At 38.2% G+C, this 19,321-nt stretch overlaps 1 protein-coding gene across 3 annotated transcripts in view; it reads right to left on the reverse strand.

Annotated features, from left to right (window-relative positions):
* Positions 1-2,094: 2,094 nt before the first annotated feature.
* Positions 2,095-19,321, reverse strand: part of GDPD2 (glycerophosphodiester phosphodiesterase domain containing 2) — a 71,483-nt gene continuing 54,256 nt past the window's right edge. For 2 of the 3 annotated variants that reach the window (XM_063432187.1, XM_063432186.1), the window contains 11 exons: positions 11,416-11,509; positions 10,819-10,964; positions 10,626-10,708; positions 10,394-10,544; positions 9,975-10,196; positions 9,699-9,844; positions 8,994-9,141; positions 6,667-6,749; positions 4,802-4,830; positions 4,178-4,262; positions 2,095-2,627 (listed from right to left, as the gene is read on the reverse strand). In XM_063432187.1, coding sequence (XP_063288257.1) covers positions 2,576-2,627; positions 4,178-4,262; positions 4,802-4,830; positions 6,667-6,749; positions 8,994-9,141; positions 9,699-9,844; positions 9,975-10,196; positions 10,394-10,544; positions 10,626-10,708; positions 10,819-10,964; positions 11,416-11,509 — 1,239 coding nt within the window. In that variant the 3' untranslated portion in view covers positions 2,095-2,575. The remainder of the gene's footprint in view (positions 2,628-4,177; positions 4,263-4,801; positions 4,831-6,666; positions 6,750-8,993; positions 9,142-9,698; positions 9,845-9,974; positions 10,197-10,393; positions 10,545-10,625; positions 10,709-10,818; positions 10,965-11,415; positions 11,510-19,321) is intronic. The other variant, XM_063432188.1, reaches the window with a different exon arrangement.

Consider the following 19,321-nt stretch of genomic DNA (forward strand, 5'->3'; position numbering starts at 1 on the left):
GGCTACTTGAAGCTCACAAATTATGAAAAGGGGTATTTTGCACTGAATACATAGTAACAAATTCAGCTCCATTCCAATAGAGGCCATTATTAACAGACCAATCAGAAGGTTGGGATATGGGAAACATCCTGAAAAAAAAAAAAAAAGAAAAAGAAAAATTGGTCCAGGAGTCTAGAAACAAATATGGCTGCTTTCACAATGGTGGTGGTAATAAATAAATAAATATTAAAAAAGAAAATAAAAGAGTTGCAATGTGTGAATGTACATACACTTCATATCTTTGAATAAACTAGCCCTTTCTTAACAAACATACATTGCACAGGAAAAAAAATTGCAGCAAGTGGTCAGATGAGCCACCATTTAAAATGGTTCATGAGAGACAAGTCAACTGCACATTTGCAGGCTCATGCTGATCTAGAAAAACATATGTGTTTTTTGTAGATGCCAGGATGAGAGGATTTGTTGGTGTCCTTTAACAGGCATGGAGTGAGACATACTATCCACATCATTTAGGACTTATCATTAGCCAAAAATAATTGCCATGTCCATAAAGTGGAACTTCTAGCATGCAAATGGGCAAACATAGGTAAACTAAACAACTAACTATATGGTGCTGAATTTATAATGAGGATTACCACCAATTCCCTTGCCATTTCTATTAACCCAAGCTAAAATAGATGCAATATTGTTGGCTTGCAGCTTTGACCCACTATAATCTCTCATTGAAGCCGGTCTGCCTGCAGTGACATATGAAGAAAATCTTGGTTTTGGAGTAAAGTACTAAAGGTTCTTCATTATCAACATAATGATATAGCGGTTGACAACACTTTTGAACCAGTGCAAGACCATTTCTACTGGCCATGTATGAGAGAGTCAGTGGAGCAGCACTGACACAGTTGTTGGAACTATATTCAGAGGAAGACTCTGACCCTATGGATCTGGTCTGTATGGATTTCCTGTGTATATTGATTGATATGGCAGGAGTACAAAATGGACTGGTAGTAACTATTTCATTAAAAAAATGCCCCTGCCTATGTTATGAATGTCAAGGAAACAACCACTTTGATTCTGAGAAGGTACCAGTGGGATATCGTTGCGAAAACACACCAGTATTGGTAGGTGCAGACTATGGACATAATGTCTGCAAGCACATAGAGTGTAACCATAAACAGGTCAAAAGGAGTATAGAAAAACAAATATCAGGGACAAGTCGTGGTCAGAATTACATGAGTACTCAATTAGAGTCAGAAGCCAAATAAACCTATAGCACTAGAAACACACTGTCTAGTATATAGGAACCAAGTCAATGCAAGGAATCAGTGTTAACCAGGAAGTTATATCCCCTATGGTGAGATGCCATGTATATGATGCTAGAACGTGCATGGCCAATGACGCCAGAATGACACAGGGTTCCTTGTCTAAATAAATTATACAAGCCATAGGAAGAGACCATCTTATACACAACATTATTTCTCTTGCCAATCACCGCTATAAAATCACATTCTTTAGCATTGCTGTGCCTTTACTCACTTCATGTCTTAACTTTATTTTGGCTTTTAATCTTCCATGTTCAACAGAAACCTGCTTAATTATTATTGAGAACTATATAAACATAACATAAGTGTGTTTTTCCATCAAGTTAAGGTTTTCAGAAACCAGATTGTACCAACTTATTTTTATTATTTACATTAAAAATAGTAAATAATTAGTAGGAACACAATTTATAAATTCTATACAAAATAACAGGACATATATACAAGGTTCTTCATTAATCTGAAAATTGTGGATAATCGAAAATGAGAATGTCCTTGTTTAGGCGAAGTTAAAAAATAAAATATGTAGTTGAAGATTCTTTTTCAATGTGGATAACTGACAAATTATCCACATTAGAGAACTGCAAATGTTTGACTCCCTTTTCATTTCTTTTAAAAGAAATCATTGTTTACTCTATAACCTTAAAAGAAATCCTCTTCACCATAAGAATAGGTCTGTCCATTATAACCCCCCCCCCCCCCCCCCAAAGAAAAAACAAACCAACTCTTCCTTAAATCTCCAGGATAGAAAAAATATACCATTTAAAAAAAAAAAAAATCGCTTCGCAACAAAAACTTTTCTTCTTCTTTCTTCATATTCAATCTATTTCATGTATCCCAAAAATTACTTTATAAATGCAAAAGTCACTCTGTTCCATAATCCAGAGCAGGTCCCCTTTGTTTTTGCAATATTAAGGTTTATCTTGAGGTAAGACTGTCAGACAGTTGTCAACAGCACCATATTCAGTATGAAAGTAGAAGAAATGAGCACAATAACTGCAGCAAAGTGCAGTTACAATTCTCAGAAAAATATTACGAAACTGGATCAGTTATAAAAAAAAAAATGTATAAAACAATGAGGTTTAACAGTGGTGAGACAAAGCCCAGTTCAAAATTATTCACCATTTTCTAAAATATTTGCTAATTTGTTTAGATCTTCAGATCCTTCTGAGGAATGTATCGTTCCTGTTGTCCTACATCTTCACCCGATTTGCCATAAGCAGTCATATGAAGTGTGAGCAAAAGGCTTGCAGTCCGCTTCTTTAGGTCAGTAGTTCAGACTTTCTAGCCTCATAAGTAGCACAGTCCCTAATTCTGAAACACAGAGAGACATAATGTGTTTAAGAGCGTGGAAAAGGTACAATAAAAAAATTAAAATGAAAACAGGAAAAAACAAAAAGCCAATGAAAAGTTAGCTGGAGATTACCTTGGTTTATTTATTTTATTGCGGGCCATACTGCTTTGCTTGCCATGAAATGGTACAATTGTTATATAAGCATTTAATTAATGGAACACCATAATAGCATATATTAATTGTTCAATTCATGAGACTCTAGGTTTCATGAACAGTTAGTTCATGTTTACTCCGATAAGGATACAGATATAACCTATTTACTACACAAAGATAATTTATAAAGCTCTTAATTCTTATGAGTGAGTTAGGTAAACATATTTGGAGCAATTTAGCCCAATTCAAGTGACAAAAAGTGGTAAATTACAATCAACCTTCCATTTTTGATTGTAACAACACCAAAGGCAGGAATCATAGGTAAGATGTGTTTTATGTATGGGGAAAAAGTAGGTTACCAGAATAGTTTTCAATGAAGGGTTAGATTTTTGGATGACACAGCTGCAGGAGGGGAAGCAGGGTGGGTTACCAAGGTGTCGGGAGGGCAAGCTATTAACAGTTTAATTTATATGCTTTCCTGAAGAAGTGAGTTATTATCTTATCTTTTGAAGGAACTGAGACTGGGTGAGAGTCTTACGGGGCAGGGAAGGTGTATGGCACAGCCCTAGAGAAGTGTTAAAGGTGGGCGTCAGAGATGCAAGTACAAACAGAGGATAGATGCAGATCTTTGGCAGAGCATAGGGGCCTGGACGAGAAATACTTGTACTAGTGAGGATAAGCAGGTAGGAGCAGCGTTATGTAGAGATTTGTAAGCAAGAACCAGAATTTTAAAATGAGCCCTATATCTTACAGTAAGCCAGTGTAAGGACTGAGAGGGGCGAGGCATGGTAGGAGCACGCAGACAGAAAGATGAGCCTCAATGCTGCATTCATTATAGACAGTAAGTGAAAGATCAGGAGAGGACACATAGATCTCTCCTGCATAGAAGGGATATTGGAAGCCAAAAGAGCTCATGAGATTACCAAGGGAGGCAGCATCAATGTATACAAAACCTTGGGGAGCACCAACAGAGAGGAGTTGCAGAGAAGATGAAGAGTCAGAAAATCGGTCATGCAATCTCAACATCAGTTCTTTGACTTTGAGAGATTAACAAAAATAAAACAGATCTTGGGATGATCTGACCTTTCTGTTTGATCTCTGTTATATTACTGGTGATGTCAGGATTTCTTATGAATACTCTGGCTTTAATGAGTTCTCTTTAGACTGGTGCAGTATCTCACACTTCCACTAACTTGCTGTGTTGCTGACGTAGGGTGCTGCACTAAGACTGAAGAGATCTGACTCGGCCCCAGGTGGCCTTACTTTGTTAATCATCTCCCTATATAGTCTAGTCTTAACCACTCTTATTTGACAAATCATTGTTTGAGTCAAGCTTGTTTATTTCAATTTTGTTGTTTATTTTAATGTCTTGTGTTTTCTCCTATATGTGTATTCTTAAGGCCAGAGTCCAAGAGACCTGCTGCAATAACCTGAAGGCCAGAGTCCAGAGGCCTGCTCCCTGTATCTTGAAGGCCAGAATCCAGAGACCTGTTTCCTGTATCCTGAAGGTCAGAATATATAGATTAAAATATATATATTTAATTTATTTTTTTTCAATTTGGGAGATTCTCTCTTTCTCAAGTCTAAAGCATTTCGGAGCAAGATGACACATAGAATTCAAAGTTGTGGTTAAAATTGATGTTAAAAAATCTAGCCACATGACTATAGGTTATGCTGCTGAAGGGATTTTAGATTACACTGTCCACATATGGAGACATCCATCCAGGAGCAAGATCATATTAATAGAAAGAAATGCGTGTTTTCATTATTAACAAACACTGACTTACAATAAACACTTAAAATACATTTAAATGAGGCATCAATATCATACATTGATCAATATAATCTAATTAAATCAATAGAGGGTGAAAGTAGCAGAAGGAATGGAGGAAATCTTCTAGATTGAAATAAGTAGACAGCAGATGACAAATATTAGCATTAGAGAGAGCGTATATGGAAGTATGAGTAAGAGAAGTTAATACGGTATACGTATTTGTATATTATCTTATTAAAATTAAAAATGATATTGTGGCAACATTACCTTTTGACTCTTTCTTTTGCATACATTTTCTGCAAGACAAGATATAATTGTACATAAATCAGCAAAATTCTATACAAACTCTTTGTCTCAGCAGGAATCATCTTGCAAACAAGCTGGAAGGTAAGACAATAGCTTGTTCTGCTGTACATTTGAACCACTTTTAGCCCCCCTATAATGAGCAGACACTAAATACATTCATCCATCCATCCACTGGTCCTGCAATATCAAAATCAATGTCTTGTTCAAGGTTACGTTGGCCATGTCTTGGAGGGATCCCTGGTTAGATTCGACTGTCGGTGCACGTGCATTGAAAGTAGCTACAGGAGAAGAGATATCTGTATCAAATGTAGGCCACCAAATATAGTCCAGTGCTCTTTGCTTCATTCTTATTCAAGGAGGGTCTCTTTACAGCTGGCGCTCCGGGCACAGACAATGACCTATGCTGCCTAATGAGTAATCCAACTCTGCTGTTTAGAGTAACAACAGTCATAATTGCCTTAATATATCTTTCTTGGGGTTTTTTAGGGCTAGATTACCTTTTTGTGTGGTATACTGTTCTAGTTCCTTTCCCATTCTTTGTGTTCGACCAGGTTGTTCAGTACCTTCTACATGAGTCTCATGATCTGAGTAGGGGATATACTTTTGATTTTTCTTCGGAATGTTAACTCTGGACACCATACTATAGTTATAGCCAGGTTTTTGACAAATTGTGAGTAATTATGACAGTATTTCATTAGCTAATGCATTCAGTATGAAATATTGATTCTTCATAGATCTAGTTATCTGGATCTTAGTTCCTACATGGTACCATATTTAGCAACAATGTTCCCTACAATAAAATATAACAGCTTCCCAGAGTACACTTATTTGTCTGAGAAGACAAAAGTAGTCCCAATGACTACTCGGTTGGCTTTATGCCCATTAGTTCAGTAATGTTTTTTGTATCTAATGCAAACTCTCTCCCACTATATACACTGCATGGGTATTAATTAATGGTTAATGCTACCATGGTTTGCACAGGAATAAAAAAATATGTTTACCATAATTTTATTTTCATGAATAATCCCCATGGCAGCATTAAGCTGCAATTCTCCTTCTGTGAGGGCCATGGAGCCTGTTACAAAGACTGATTAGGGAGGGAGGTTATATTTTAATAATTTCAAAGTTCTGTTTCCTGTTCTTTCTTCTGTGGGGGAGGAGCTAACTCGTTAGTCAATGCTGACATGGTGATTGATCACCAAATAAAAAAAAAATATAGAAAGTGGAATCAATTTTCCTTACATTTGCTCAGGTTTGGCTCCCACATCCAGAATGAGTACTAATATTGTAAGTAGCCAATATAACGACAGATAATATTACTACGAGGCATGTGTAAGCATATTCTGATACTGTGTTGCTTTGAACATCAAATTTAATTTTCTCAAGTTAATGTCAGTTCATCAAATTTTCACCCAAATTAAGTTACACAGGGATAGTCAAATTGCCTTACTAAATCGAGAAATGACCAAAATGTGACACTTTACACTTACTGCAGGATCTCTCACAAAGTACCTAAACATTGAGGTTTATTGCTCTGTTGAATATATTTGCAAAAGAAAAGATATTTAAAAAAAAAAAATGTCAATGTCAATCCCAACTCAATTTCAATTTGGAAGAGTGTAACTCATTAGAATTTAGTGAGGAATTCACTATAAACAATAGTACATGGGTTTGTTCAATAAAATAGAAATTGTGATAAACTCTCAAACCCGCCTTCAAAAAAAATGAAAACTGAACATCCTGTTCACACATATATACCACTCCAGAGTAGTTCATTATTTTCAAACAAGAAAGCAAGTGTTTGGAAATTAGTTAATTCAACTGACCTCTGAATGATAAATGCCCAAATTATATGGAGAAAAGATACACAGTCTGCAACAATCCATGTTATCAAGTAGTAGGTTGGATCCTGAAAGACAGAAGAAACATTTTCAATTTAAGGGCACATAGCACCAAATGATACACCTTGGTTAGTTGATGAGCAATATACAGTACAAGGCAATAAGAAAGATTCCAGGCACTCCAAATGTGAAATCCGTAGGCAGATTTATTGCAAAAAAATTAACAGCAACGTTTCGACCCACCAGCCTACGGCTTTCACATTTGGAGTGCCTGGAATCTTTCTTATTGTCTTGTCGTATTGGGATTGCTGGTCCTGTTCCTGAGCACATGTGGGCGTTGGGAGTAAGTGCGGTTCCTGTGACCAATTTTTGCAATATACAGTACAGGCAACAGTTTCGGCACTGCTTTTAAGGTTGCATAGGTGTTCACATCATGGTTTTTCAGTAGCGGGGGTGCATAATCTCAAAGCTGACAGGAGATTTCCGATTAGACTGCTCTACCCTGGACAAAATACAACAAAAAAATACACGTGGGTGTGGTATGAAACCAACCCACAAACGATACTGCAACTCCAAGTAAAATGTCAGGTAAAATAATCCTGAGATTAAGGTCTTGATGGGGTTAATTCCGGTGCTGGGCTATCCCACATATGCAGCAAGTAACACAAAACAAAATGCAGTCCACACTCAGGAGTAAACCTTTTTGATCCACAGAAAAAAACGCAGGAATAATGGAAAAGTGCACATGTATTGATATAAAAATTGCAGCGATGTATGGCAGAAAATTGTCTCATGGCAGCACCCCAAATAGCATGGCATCACCCCAAAAATCAAGTTGTTGAGAAAGCACCAGGGGGGTGCGAAACGCATCCAGGGTACTCACTCTTACCTTTTTTGTGGGTGGCGGTGTAGGTGGTCTTCCTCACGTCTGGCAGCAGCAGGTATCACAACTACTGAATATTTAATTCCTTAAAGTGTTCCTATTTTGTGCAAGTGTGTTGTCCTTGCCTGGATATCTATATATTCATCTTGTGACTATCATATGCTGTTTGCATTACTCAATATTACTGCTCTTATATTCAGCTTTTTGGGGTGCTGCCATGTATATTTTCTGCCATAAATCGCTGCAATTTTTATATCAATAAATGTGCACCTTTTCATTATTTCTGTGTATTTTTCTGTTGTTCATGAGGGTCTACTCCTGAGTGCGGATTGTATTTTGTTTTGTGTTACTTGCTTTACCCTGGAGCCCTGTGAAATGTTTTTGGTCCCACCAATGCGGAAATTCAGAGAACCAGCTACCCCACCTCCATTGGTTCCCACTGCCACCCATATGATCTTATGTAGCGAAGATGAGCAGATAGCACTCAGTGCTGCATTTTCACTTCCTCACTAGCCTCAGAACCCATAGATTTTACATCATGTTCCTGCAGTCTCCTCTCATAGCATGGCAACCAGTCAAACAAAGTTGAAGCTTTGAAGAAAAAAAAAAAAAGAAATCACTGAGCGCTAACAGCTTGACCACTCTGCAGGAATTTACCTTGGTGTTGAAGAGTGTGACAAGTGGAGGGGAGTGTGTGGCAAATTGCATCTTTGCCTGTGTAGCCAAAAAAAATCCTTGCCCTGACTTTGATCAGAATTTAATCAGATTGGAAAAGTAATGAGTGAAGGAAAAGTCAAAACAGTGAAGTTGCGTTATATGTGCAGGAAAGAGGATGCAAGATCTTGATGAAGAATAAAATAAAAGTCAAAACAATAAGCACACTATTGCACCTGTTTATCAAGAAAAAGATTATGCATGCACCTTGTTTGCACATTTATCTGTTCAATATTCATATATACATGTACACATCTACTGTGAAACAATCCTCTTGAGTGTATTTCTAATACTACTATAAGTAGCCAGCCAGGAATGTGGTCCAGGTTGAAGATGAGCCATTAATTTGCACGATGGTAAGCAGGCTTCTTGGTGAGCCATGTTTGAATGTAATGTACGAGTTCTCCAGGACCACCCCTGGCAAGTGGACATGAATGGACAATATGGAGACCATGTTTACATATGGAAAATGGTTTACAGCTTTTTAATATAAAGTTTCTATAGCCATCTTCATTCAATGGGAGATGTTTGTTAGCCTAATAAGTGGTTCATGAATGATGGGTTGAAGGGCAAAAGATGCATGAAGGCATAGTGAAAGGAAAAATCATACACAATCACATTAGTGTCCAATACAGGAGTGAATGGTGTAAGAGTACTCATTGTACTCACAGTTGAGAAAGATTGTCCAGTGTAGGAGCAGTACGATATTACTCACCAAGACCCAAAAAGGACGCTGCATAGCCTGCAGAAGTTGACATGCATTGGTGGTGACAGAGGTGACTCCAGCACACCATGCATGGGAAAAGAGCCAGGGTTTATTAACCACATAGAAATTGACTGATGTGTTATCATTCCGATATGAGCTAAGGAGAGAGGAAATATGGGTAAAATGAGTAGCTAGAGGAGGAAGGAAACATGTCAAATAGATGGTAAATTAGAGGCGTAGAGCTGCTAAATCCCCCATTTGTCACATCAAATTATTGTTGAGCAGTAAATGAAAACTGATGCAATGTATTGTGTAGAAAGGAAACTAACAAGAAGGAACTGCCATAATATTTTGTGATTAAGCAATATTACATACTACAGAACAGAACTTTTTTCGTGGTTCCTAACATTACGTTACATGTGACAATCAAATATGGCAGATCTTGCAACTCTAGATAGTGATACAAAATTACACACATATATATATATATATATATATATATATACACATACACACACACACATATACATATATATATACATATACATATACATATACACATACACACACATACACACACATACACACACATACACACACATACACACACACACATACACACACACACACACACACACACACACACACCCCACTGAAAAGTACTGAGCAATTGTAGAAAGACAAAGATTAAAGGAGAAAATATCACGTTCTCACCGGACTTCAGACACAGTCAGGTTTTTATAGGACAAATTGACAAAATCCAATGTTTCATTTTCCTCCTTTTTTCTCCCATATATCTGTCGGAAACCAGGAGCTTCATCTATAACCAAGTTTCGTTCCTCATCTGGGAGCCAAAGTACCTGGTGAGAGTAAGAAAATACTCTACTAAAAGGTGTCTAGTAATGCTGTAAGGACAACAGAGACCGTATTTTTTCTGCAGAGAAATGAGTATTGTGCAAGGAATGAAGAGACAGACAACTTAACACTCACTAGTTCTGGACGAATCTTTGAGTTTAAGATGGTTTTTAATGTAACATTGACATAAGTCTCATTGAATGGATGTCCATCAGGGGGTTGACGGAGATCAAATAGGATTGAGATGTTGTTCTTCTCCGCTGCATTCAGAAGATTTTCCAAAGAGGGAATTTTCTGTTTTTTCACCTCCTGAATGTCAAGCTCACTCAGTGACCCCAGCGTATGGAATGGATTCTTCTGTAATTGGATACCAAATCAACAGTCAACAACGAAAGATATGGGGAAGCTTTTGGCTTTTTGAAGAACGCATGGGTTGAAAAAGTATCCATGCAAAGAGAAACAAGTGTTCAAGCTAAAGAAGGTGGAACCGATGTCCAATATATAGAAAAGTACATGAGTATTTTCAATGAGGAAAGGATGTTAAATGTGATTACCTGCAAAAACCATTCCCCAGCATTGAGCTGTTGAAGATCACTCCAGGTGAAGTTTGAGCTGTTTTCTTTCTCTTGGTTTGGAAACACATTTTTCACATTTGTAGTGCGCTGTAAGGTACTATCGTGCATCAGAAAAGGAATTCCATCCAAACTAAGGAGACATGTGAGGCATTGTGAAGGACAATTGTTGTTTGTGCAAAAGGGTTTAGATATTGTTCATTTGCATTCTTACCTCACCATGACATCAGTCTCAAACACATCGGCACCAGCTGCCACCAGCTTATCAAATGACATCATTGTATTTTCTGGAGCCATCTGAAAGAGAACATTACACCTGTCAATAACAAACATCCATCTTTCACCTAAACCCTTCCACCTTTTCTCACATCAGCAGGAAATTAAATCCTTCCCTTTCATTCCCCTACCATAGGAGCACCACGATGTCCATAAATCTTCGGCTTAGAGGGGAGTTTTGATGACTCCAAGATACAGGGGGATGATATAAATAAAGGTGAAATATACAGGGCAACCAGGAGAATGGCGAACACTGTCAAAATGATCCACTTAAACACTGTAGTAGGGGAAAAAGTAAAGGTTATGGGAGATATACTTTTCAGAAATGAAAATGCAACAACTATAGCAGTGGAAATTGTGATAAAACCCATTTTCAGATGCATTTTACATTAAAATATTTTTAAGCCCTATTCAGTGTTTCATGAAAATGGTGCAATACCACTTACCACCCCTTATTGTTAAGTTGGGCTCAATGAATGGGCTGGGGTACTACAGATACACACATTTAATTAATCATTCTGGACTCAGAACTGAACCCAGAGGGCATCACACACTCTCCAAAGGGGCAGACAGTAAATATAAGTAATAAAATAACTTGAATTGGATTTTTGATTATGCAAGAAACATTTGCAGTCTACTATTTCATTAATATTTCTAGATTCCTTATTTTCTTTTCCCATTTAAAAAAAAAAAAAAAACTGGATTTTATACTGGCTGACAGATTGTACCTTTGCTGCTAGTGCCCCAGTAATATCCAGCTACGACCCAAGCAAATGCAGAGACTCCAACCACAGCTCCAATGTGCAGAAAGGGACTGGTCATCTGAAAAGGAGAAAGGCACAAAAGAGAAATAAGTAGGACGTAACAGTTGGGACACTGTACCGTTTTAAGGCTATTGGAATGGCTATAGAGTGGTGGTTTCCAAACCAGTCCTCATGGCCCACCAACAATCCAGGATCTATGTACACTGTGTGCAGAATTATTAGGCAAATGAGTATTTTGACCACATCATCCTCTTTATGCATGTTGTCTTACTCCAAGCTGTATAGGCTCGAAAGCCTACTACCAATTAAGCATATTAGGTGATGTGCATCTCTGTAATGAGAAGGGGTGTGGTCTAATGACATCAACACCCTATATCAGGTGTGCATAATTATTAGGCAACTTCCTTTCCTTTGGCAAAATGGGTCAAAAGAAGGACTTGACAGGCTCAGAAAAGTCAAAAATAGTGAGATATCTTGCAGAGGGATGCAGCACTCTTAAAATTGCAAAGCTTCTGAAGCGTGATCATCGAACAATCAAGCGTTTCATTCAAAATAGTCAACAGGGTCGCAAGAAGCGTGTGGAGAAACCAAGGCGCAAAATAACTGCCCATGAACTGAGAAAAGTCAAGCGTGCAGCTGCCAAGATGCCACTTGCCACCAGTTTGGCCATATTTCAGAGCTGCAACATCAATGGAGTGCCCGAAAGCACAAGGTGTGCAATACTCAGAGACATGGCCAAGGTAAGAAAGGCTGAAAGACGACCACCACTGAACAAGACACACAAGCTGAAACGTCAAGACTGGGCCAAGAAATATCTCAAGACTGGTTTTTCTAAGGTTTTATGGACTGATGAAATGAGAGTGAGTCTTGATGGGCCAGATGGATGGATTGGTAAAGGGCAGAGAGCTCCAGTCCGACTCAGACGCCAGCAAGGTGGAGGTGGAGTACTGGTTTGGGCTGGTATCATCAAAGATGAGCTTGTGGGGCCTTTTCGGGTTGAGGATGGAGTCAAGCTCAACTCCCAGTTTCTGGAAGACACCTTCTTCAAGCAGTGGTACAGGAAGAAGTCTGCATCCTTCAAGAAAAACATGATTTTCATGCAGGACAATGCTCCATCACACGCGTCCAAGTACTCCACAGCGTGGCTGGCAAGAAAGGGTATAAAAGAAGAAAATCTAATGACATGGCCTCCTTGTTCACCTGATCTGAACCCCATTGAGAACCTGTGGTCCATCATCAAATGTGAGATTTACAAGGAGGGAAAACAGTACACCTCTCTGAACAGTGTCTGGGAGGCTGTGGTTGCTGCTGCACGCAATGTTGATGGTGAACAGATCAAAACACTGACAGAATCCATGGATGGCAGGCTTTTGAGTGTCCTTGCAAAGAAAGGTGGCTATATTGGTCACTGATTTGTTTTTGTTATGTTTTTGAATGCAAGAAATGTATATTTGTGAATGTTGAGATGTTATATTGGTTTCACTGGTAAAAATAAATAATTGAAATGGGTATATATTTGTTTTTTGTTAAGTTGCCTAATAATTATGCACAGTAATAGTCACCTGCACACACAGATATCCCCCTAAAATAGCTAAAACTAAAAACAAACTAAAAACTACTTCCAAAAATATTCAGCTTTGATATTAATGAGTTTTTTGGGTTCATTGAGAACATGGTTGTTGTTCAATAATAAAATTAATCCTCAAAAATACAACTTGCCTAATAATTCTGCACTCCCTGTATTCCCCTGTTTTATACCAATGGAGGTACTGACAAAACCTTGACTGTTGGTGGTTCTTAAGGACCCATTTGAGAAACACTGCTATAGAGTATTTAGAGTAGGTGGGGGGACTGGGACTTCAAACCAGGTGACGGTGCAACAAAATATAAAGGCACAAAAAGTTGGATCACAGCTCTAGACTAGCTTACTATCCAAGATCCCAGCCATGGCAGCTCAGCTGCTACAAAATATTTACCGATATAAGAATTAGTTATAGGACAATATGATCTCTTCAGGGGGGTGACTTACCAGAAACATATACATTTATTTTGCATTGTTTATTCTAAACTAGTTAGTGGATTATAAGCAATCTGAGTTATTCTATTATTCTGGGATATGAATATCTGCAATTCTTGCATTCACAAAAATGACTGCAAGATACTACAGGTTTATTATAGGTTACCAAGGCAATACTTTGAGAAACACATCAGTAAAATTAACTGTCATAATAACGGTTTCCAGGTTATATACAATCAATCAAGTCCTTTAGGTAGAGGTAATGGTAAACCTTCTGTATTTTTTTGCATTTGGGGCTCCGTATATTCTCAGAACAAATTTGGTTTAAAAAAAAAAAAAGAGGTTCTCTTTTATGTTGTAAAGGCAATTAAGTCAATGAAAATTGCTTTTTAAATATTAAACTTATTGCTTTCTAGGAGAAGTCAGATATACTCTCAAGCAAGTTCAGAAAAGGATATTTAGAAATACAGAAAAGGGTCTTTGGGAAAATGAATGAATTCATTCTCCCCCCGTCATTCAAGCATGAATGAAGCCATTCATGGCCCCTTAAAAAAAAAAAAAAATACATAGTTTCGATTAATTAAAGAGGCACAGTAGACAAAGTAGAATCTATAAACTAAACCAACATAGTGGGAATTTCTCAGCTCTACAATTTCCCCTTTACAATTCTAGCCTAATGTTTGCAACTCCCTTTTTAAAATTTCCCATGATTCCTAGTTAATTATTAAGCAAAAGAGTCACCACTTCTCATAAATACTAAATGTGATTAATATTAGGAAGATCACTTGAACCAAATGAAGATATTCTGCAAATTACCTTGCCTTAGATTATTTTGCCTTCGATAAAGGTGTCTGCCTCTAGAAATAACATCAGAACAAGAATATTTCTGTAACTTTTTGTCTCCCCCCCACCCCTCCACCCTCATGTTAAATGTCAAGTTTAAGCTGTAGGGGATCAAGGCATGCTGCTGGGTTCTCTGAAGGGGCAGACAGACCACTTAGGCATGCTCTGGCTGGGGAGATCTTTGATACAGCCTCCTTGCGCATGTACACACACACATACACCATTAGATCGCACCCATGTAAAAGTATTCTAACAGCACATTGACGTGCAGGAACACGACATCACAACAGCATCCCACACATGCAACCTTACAACTATCCTCAAAACAAGTGTTGGGGGGCTATGGTTGTGACGTCACCAGCAAATGCAGTGGAAGCATTTCCACAGTGTAATTTAGCTTTTTTTTTATGGGGGGGGATGGGTGTGGGGGGGGGGGGGGGGCATTCCAGCAAGGGTTACTCCATTCAAAAGCAATGCTTTTGGTTGGATTACCCTTCAGAATAGAACAGAACAAGCCAGCTTATTGGAACAATTTTAGTAAGGCCATTTCCTCTTTCAGATTGACAATATCTCTTGGCACAAATCTAGGTCTATATAGAAAAACTCCACGTTGAGATCAATATGAAGAATCTGAAGGCCTTTGCAGAGAATTAACCCCCAGTATTTTTCAGAGGGATTACATATGCAAAATGAAGCCAAAAAAGGAATCACTGAACACCTTTTTTACTAAGGAATTGATGATGTAAAAAAAAACAAAAAAAAAAAAAAAACCTACTAAGTCCACAGTGATTTAACCCCTTAAGACCGCAGCCAAATGTACAAGTTGTGATCCAAAAAAAATGTAAACAAACCACAGAATTTTACTATATGTCTGTTCAACAATAATTTACCTCTTTCATACTAAGTGCACCCACACTTATTATATATCATTTTGTTCAGGGGAAACAGGGCTTTCATTTAATATCAAACATTCATGTATGGAACTCCATTTTATATGAATAAAATCTAAAAAACTTGAAAAAATTATGAAATCTTGTTATTTTTCAATTTCAGCATGGCAATTTAACTGTTAATGTCAGAATACTATTCGGTTTTCCTGCAATAAAACATACATATTTGTATTCAGAAATGTCTCACGAGTAAAACAATACCCCCCATGTATAGGTTTTATGGGGTTTTGGAAAGTTACAGGGTCAAATATACGACTTGTCCATTATTTTATTTTCTGCATAGAAATTTGACAGATTGGTTTGAGTGACCTAGGCTGCCTTTTAGACCGTATGGCAGCCCAGAAATGAAAATTACCCCCATCATGGCATACCATTTGAAAAAGTAGACATCCCAGGGTATTCAAAATGGGGTATGCCCAGTCTTTTCTAGTAGCCACTTGAGCACAAACCCTAGCCAAATTTAGTGTTTTTTTTTTTTTTTTTTTGCATTTTTCACATAAAATCTGTACTTTCACTGATAATATTATTGTTAGTATATAGTTTACTGCCCTGAAACACTCCTAGTTCTGCTCAGTGAGGTCTCACGAGCGCCATGGTACCCCCCATGTATAGGTTTTATGGGGTTTTGGAAAGTTTCAGGGTCATATATACGGCTTATCCATTTATGCTTTTTCACCTTGAAATTTGTCAGATTAGTTTGCAGTGTCCAGGCTGCCTTTGAGACCGTATGGCAGCCAAGAAATGAAAATTACCCCCATCATGGCATACCATTTGAAAAAGTAGACATCCCAGGGTATTCAAAATGGGGTATGCCCAGTCTTTTCTAGTAGCCACTTGAGCACAAACCCTAGCCAAATTTAGTGGTTTTTTTTTTTTTTTTTTGCATTTTTCACATAAAATCTGTACTTTCACTGATAATATTATTGTTAGTATATAGTTTACTGCCCTGAAACACTCCTAGTTCTGCTCAGTGAGGTCTCACGAGCGCCATGGTACCCCCCATGTATAGGTTTTATGGGGTTTTGGAAAGTTTCAGGGTCATATATACACGGCTTATCCATTTATGCTTTTTCACCTTGAAATTTGTCAGATTAGTTTGTAGTGTCCAGGCTGCCTTTGAGACCGTATGGCAGCCAAGAAATGAAAATTACCCCCATCATGGCATACCATTTGAAAAAGTAGACATCCCAGGGTATTCAAAATGGGGTATGCCCAGTCTTTTCTAGTAGCCACTTGGGCACAAACCCTAGCCAAATTTAGTGTTTGGTTTTTTTTTTGCATTTTTCACATAAAATCTGTACTTTCACTGATAATATTATTGTTAGTATATAGTTTACTGCCCTGAAACACTCCTAGTTCTGCTCAGTGAGGTCTCACGAGCGCCATGGTACCCCCCATGTATAGGTTTTATGGTGTTTTGGAAAGTTACACGGTCATATATACGGCTTATCCATTTAGGCTTTATTACATTGAAATTTGGCAAAGTGATTTTCTGGGCCTATATCGCATTTGAGAGAGCATGGCAGCCTGGGTAATAACATTTCCACTATTATGGCATACCATTTTCAAAAGTAGGCAACCCAGAGTATAAGAAATGGTGCATTGCAAGATGTTTGGTCTAACCACTTTATCAGAAATGAAGGGCCCACATAGGGGTTATAGCTTTATTTGTGCTTTTTCACGCACATGAACTCCATTTTCACAGGACATTTCATATTCCTGATATGAGTTATTGCAACAAAGCCTCACTATTTGTATTTAACATTGTCTCCTGAATGTAACAGTACCCCCATGTACTAGATTCTCTGTTTTGGGGGGGAAGTCATGGGGACAAAAATATTAGATGTCCTTTTCAAAGTTGGCAATTTAACAAAGTGATTTTCTGGGTCTATCTCGCCTTTGAGAGAGCATGGCAGCCTGGGTAATAACATTCCCACCGTTATGGCAAACCATTTTCAAAAGTAGGCACCCCAGAGTATAACAAATGGCATAATTTGAGATGTTAGGTCTAGCCATTTTAACAGAAATGCTGGGCCCATGTAGCGATTTCTACTTTGATTTTTGTCTTTTTAATCAGATAAATAGCATTTTCACTGGAAATGTCATAATACAGATATTAGTTAGTGCACTAGAGACTTGGTATTTTGATTTAACACTGTCTTCTGAATATAACGGTACCCCCACGTACTATTATTTCAGATTTTACTGATAAGTCACAGGGCGAAATATATTAGATGCCCTTTCAGCTTGTAAGTTTGCCAATATTATTTTCTGGGCCTATGTAGCTTTTCAGAGAGTATGGCAGCCTGGGTAATAACATTCCCACCGTTATGGCAAACCATTTTCAAAAGTAGGCACCCCAGAGTATAACAAATGGCATAATTTGAGATGTTAGGTCTAGCCATTTTAACAGAAATGCTGGGCCCATGTAGTGATTTCTACTTTGATTTTTGTCTTTTTAATCAGATAAATAGCATTTTCACTGGAAATGTCATAATCCTGATATTAGTTAGTGCACTAGAGACTTAGTATTTTGATTTAACACTGTCTTTTGAATATAACAGTACCTACATGTACCATGTTTCCAGGTTTTTATTATATCACATGAATAGAACAGTACCCCACATACACTTTGATGTGAAGGCAGAGAGAGGCAGATAGATCTTTGATATCACATAGAGAGTCACTGTGCGAAAAGTTTGAGAAGTAAAATAAACGAAAAAAAAAAACTATTTTTTGTAACCCTTTCAGTGCTAATCACAGCATTAACCCTGTGATCAGTTTTTTATTGGGAAGTCACATTTCAAGTACTACAAATGTAGTATTTTGAGTTGTTTGGTGTAGCCACTTTAGAATGGCTAGCGTAAACAGGGACAGGCCAAGGTCAGGGGAATCCAGAATTCAGAGTAGTCGGTAAAACAAGCCAATGGGTCGGTACAGGCAGCTAACAAAGCATAGTCAGGACAAGCCGAGGTCAGAAATCCAGGTAAATCAAGCAAACAAACTGCCAAAGTCCCATACAGAGTGATTCAGAAATTCAGCTCTGTATGGTAGACTTTGAAACAGTCTGTTATGCAGAGGGCGGGTAGAGATGGGCAGGTTGGACAATAAAAACTGGAGTCCTTTCGGACTCCTTTCTTGTAGCAAACACGGCACTTTTTTTGGGGAGCTTTTTTACTAGGGGTGGATGGGATTCGGGAAGGGAAGTGTTTGCCACAAAGTCTTTGGAGATCTCCTGATTCCAAAGTGGGATTGGGGGGCTGGGTAAATAACATACGGGACAAAATGCTTAATGTGAATTCGAGGAAAGGGCAGGGCCTACCTATGACCTCTTTTGTATAGAGGACATGGGCATTGAAAATTGCAATCTGGCTCACGTAGATTGCAATTTTCTTGTACCAGGTCCTAGTTTTTCGGTTCACCAGATAGGGCTGTATGCATTGGTCAGCCAAGTCTACTCCCCCCATAAACTTGCTGTAGTCTACAATGCACTTCGGCTTTTCCAGATGCTCAGTGCTACCTCTCACAGACACTGGCACTGTACTTTCGTCATGCATCGTAGACAGCATGTATACATCTTTCCTATCTCTGAAGCGAAGAGCAAGCAACTCATCCTGGCGGAGAGCTGAAGAGGAACCTCTACTGCTTCTGCCACTTGCCAGGGCTTGGGGGAAACCCCTGCGATTCTTCCTCACTGTGCCACAGGCTAGGGTTTCAAAACAATATAAATTTTTAAATAATTCTATACTGGTATAATAATTGTCAACCCATAGCCTATATCCCTTATTCAACAAGGGAAGGATTAGATCCCAAACAATCTTGCCACTTGTACCCACAGAATCAGGGCATCCTGGTGGGTCAAGATGGCTATCCTTCCTCTGGTAAATGCGAAACGCCCATGTGTAACCAGTACAGGATTCACATAATTTATAAAATTTAACGCCATATCGGGACCGCTTCGATGGAATATATTGCTTAAATAGCAGTCGACCTTTAAATTTCATAAGGGACTCGTCAATTGAAATATCTTTATCGGGGACATAATTTTCAGAAAATTTGT

The sequence above is a fragment of the Pelobates fuscus genome, chromosome 9 (genome assembly GCF_036172605.1).
Source record: "Pelobates fuscus isolate aPelFus1 chromosome 9, aPelFus1.pri, whole genome shotgun sequence".
Classification (NCBI taxonomy): domain Eukaryota; kingdom Metazoa; phylum Chordata; class Amphibia; order Anura; family Pelobatidae; genus Pelobates; species Pelobates fuscus.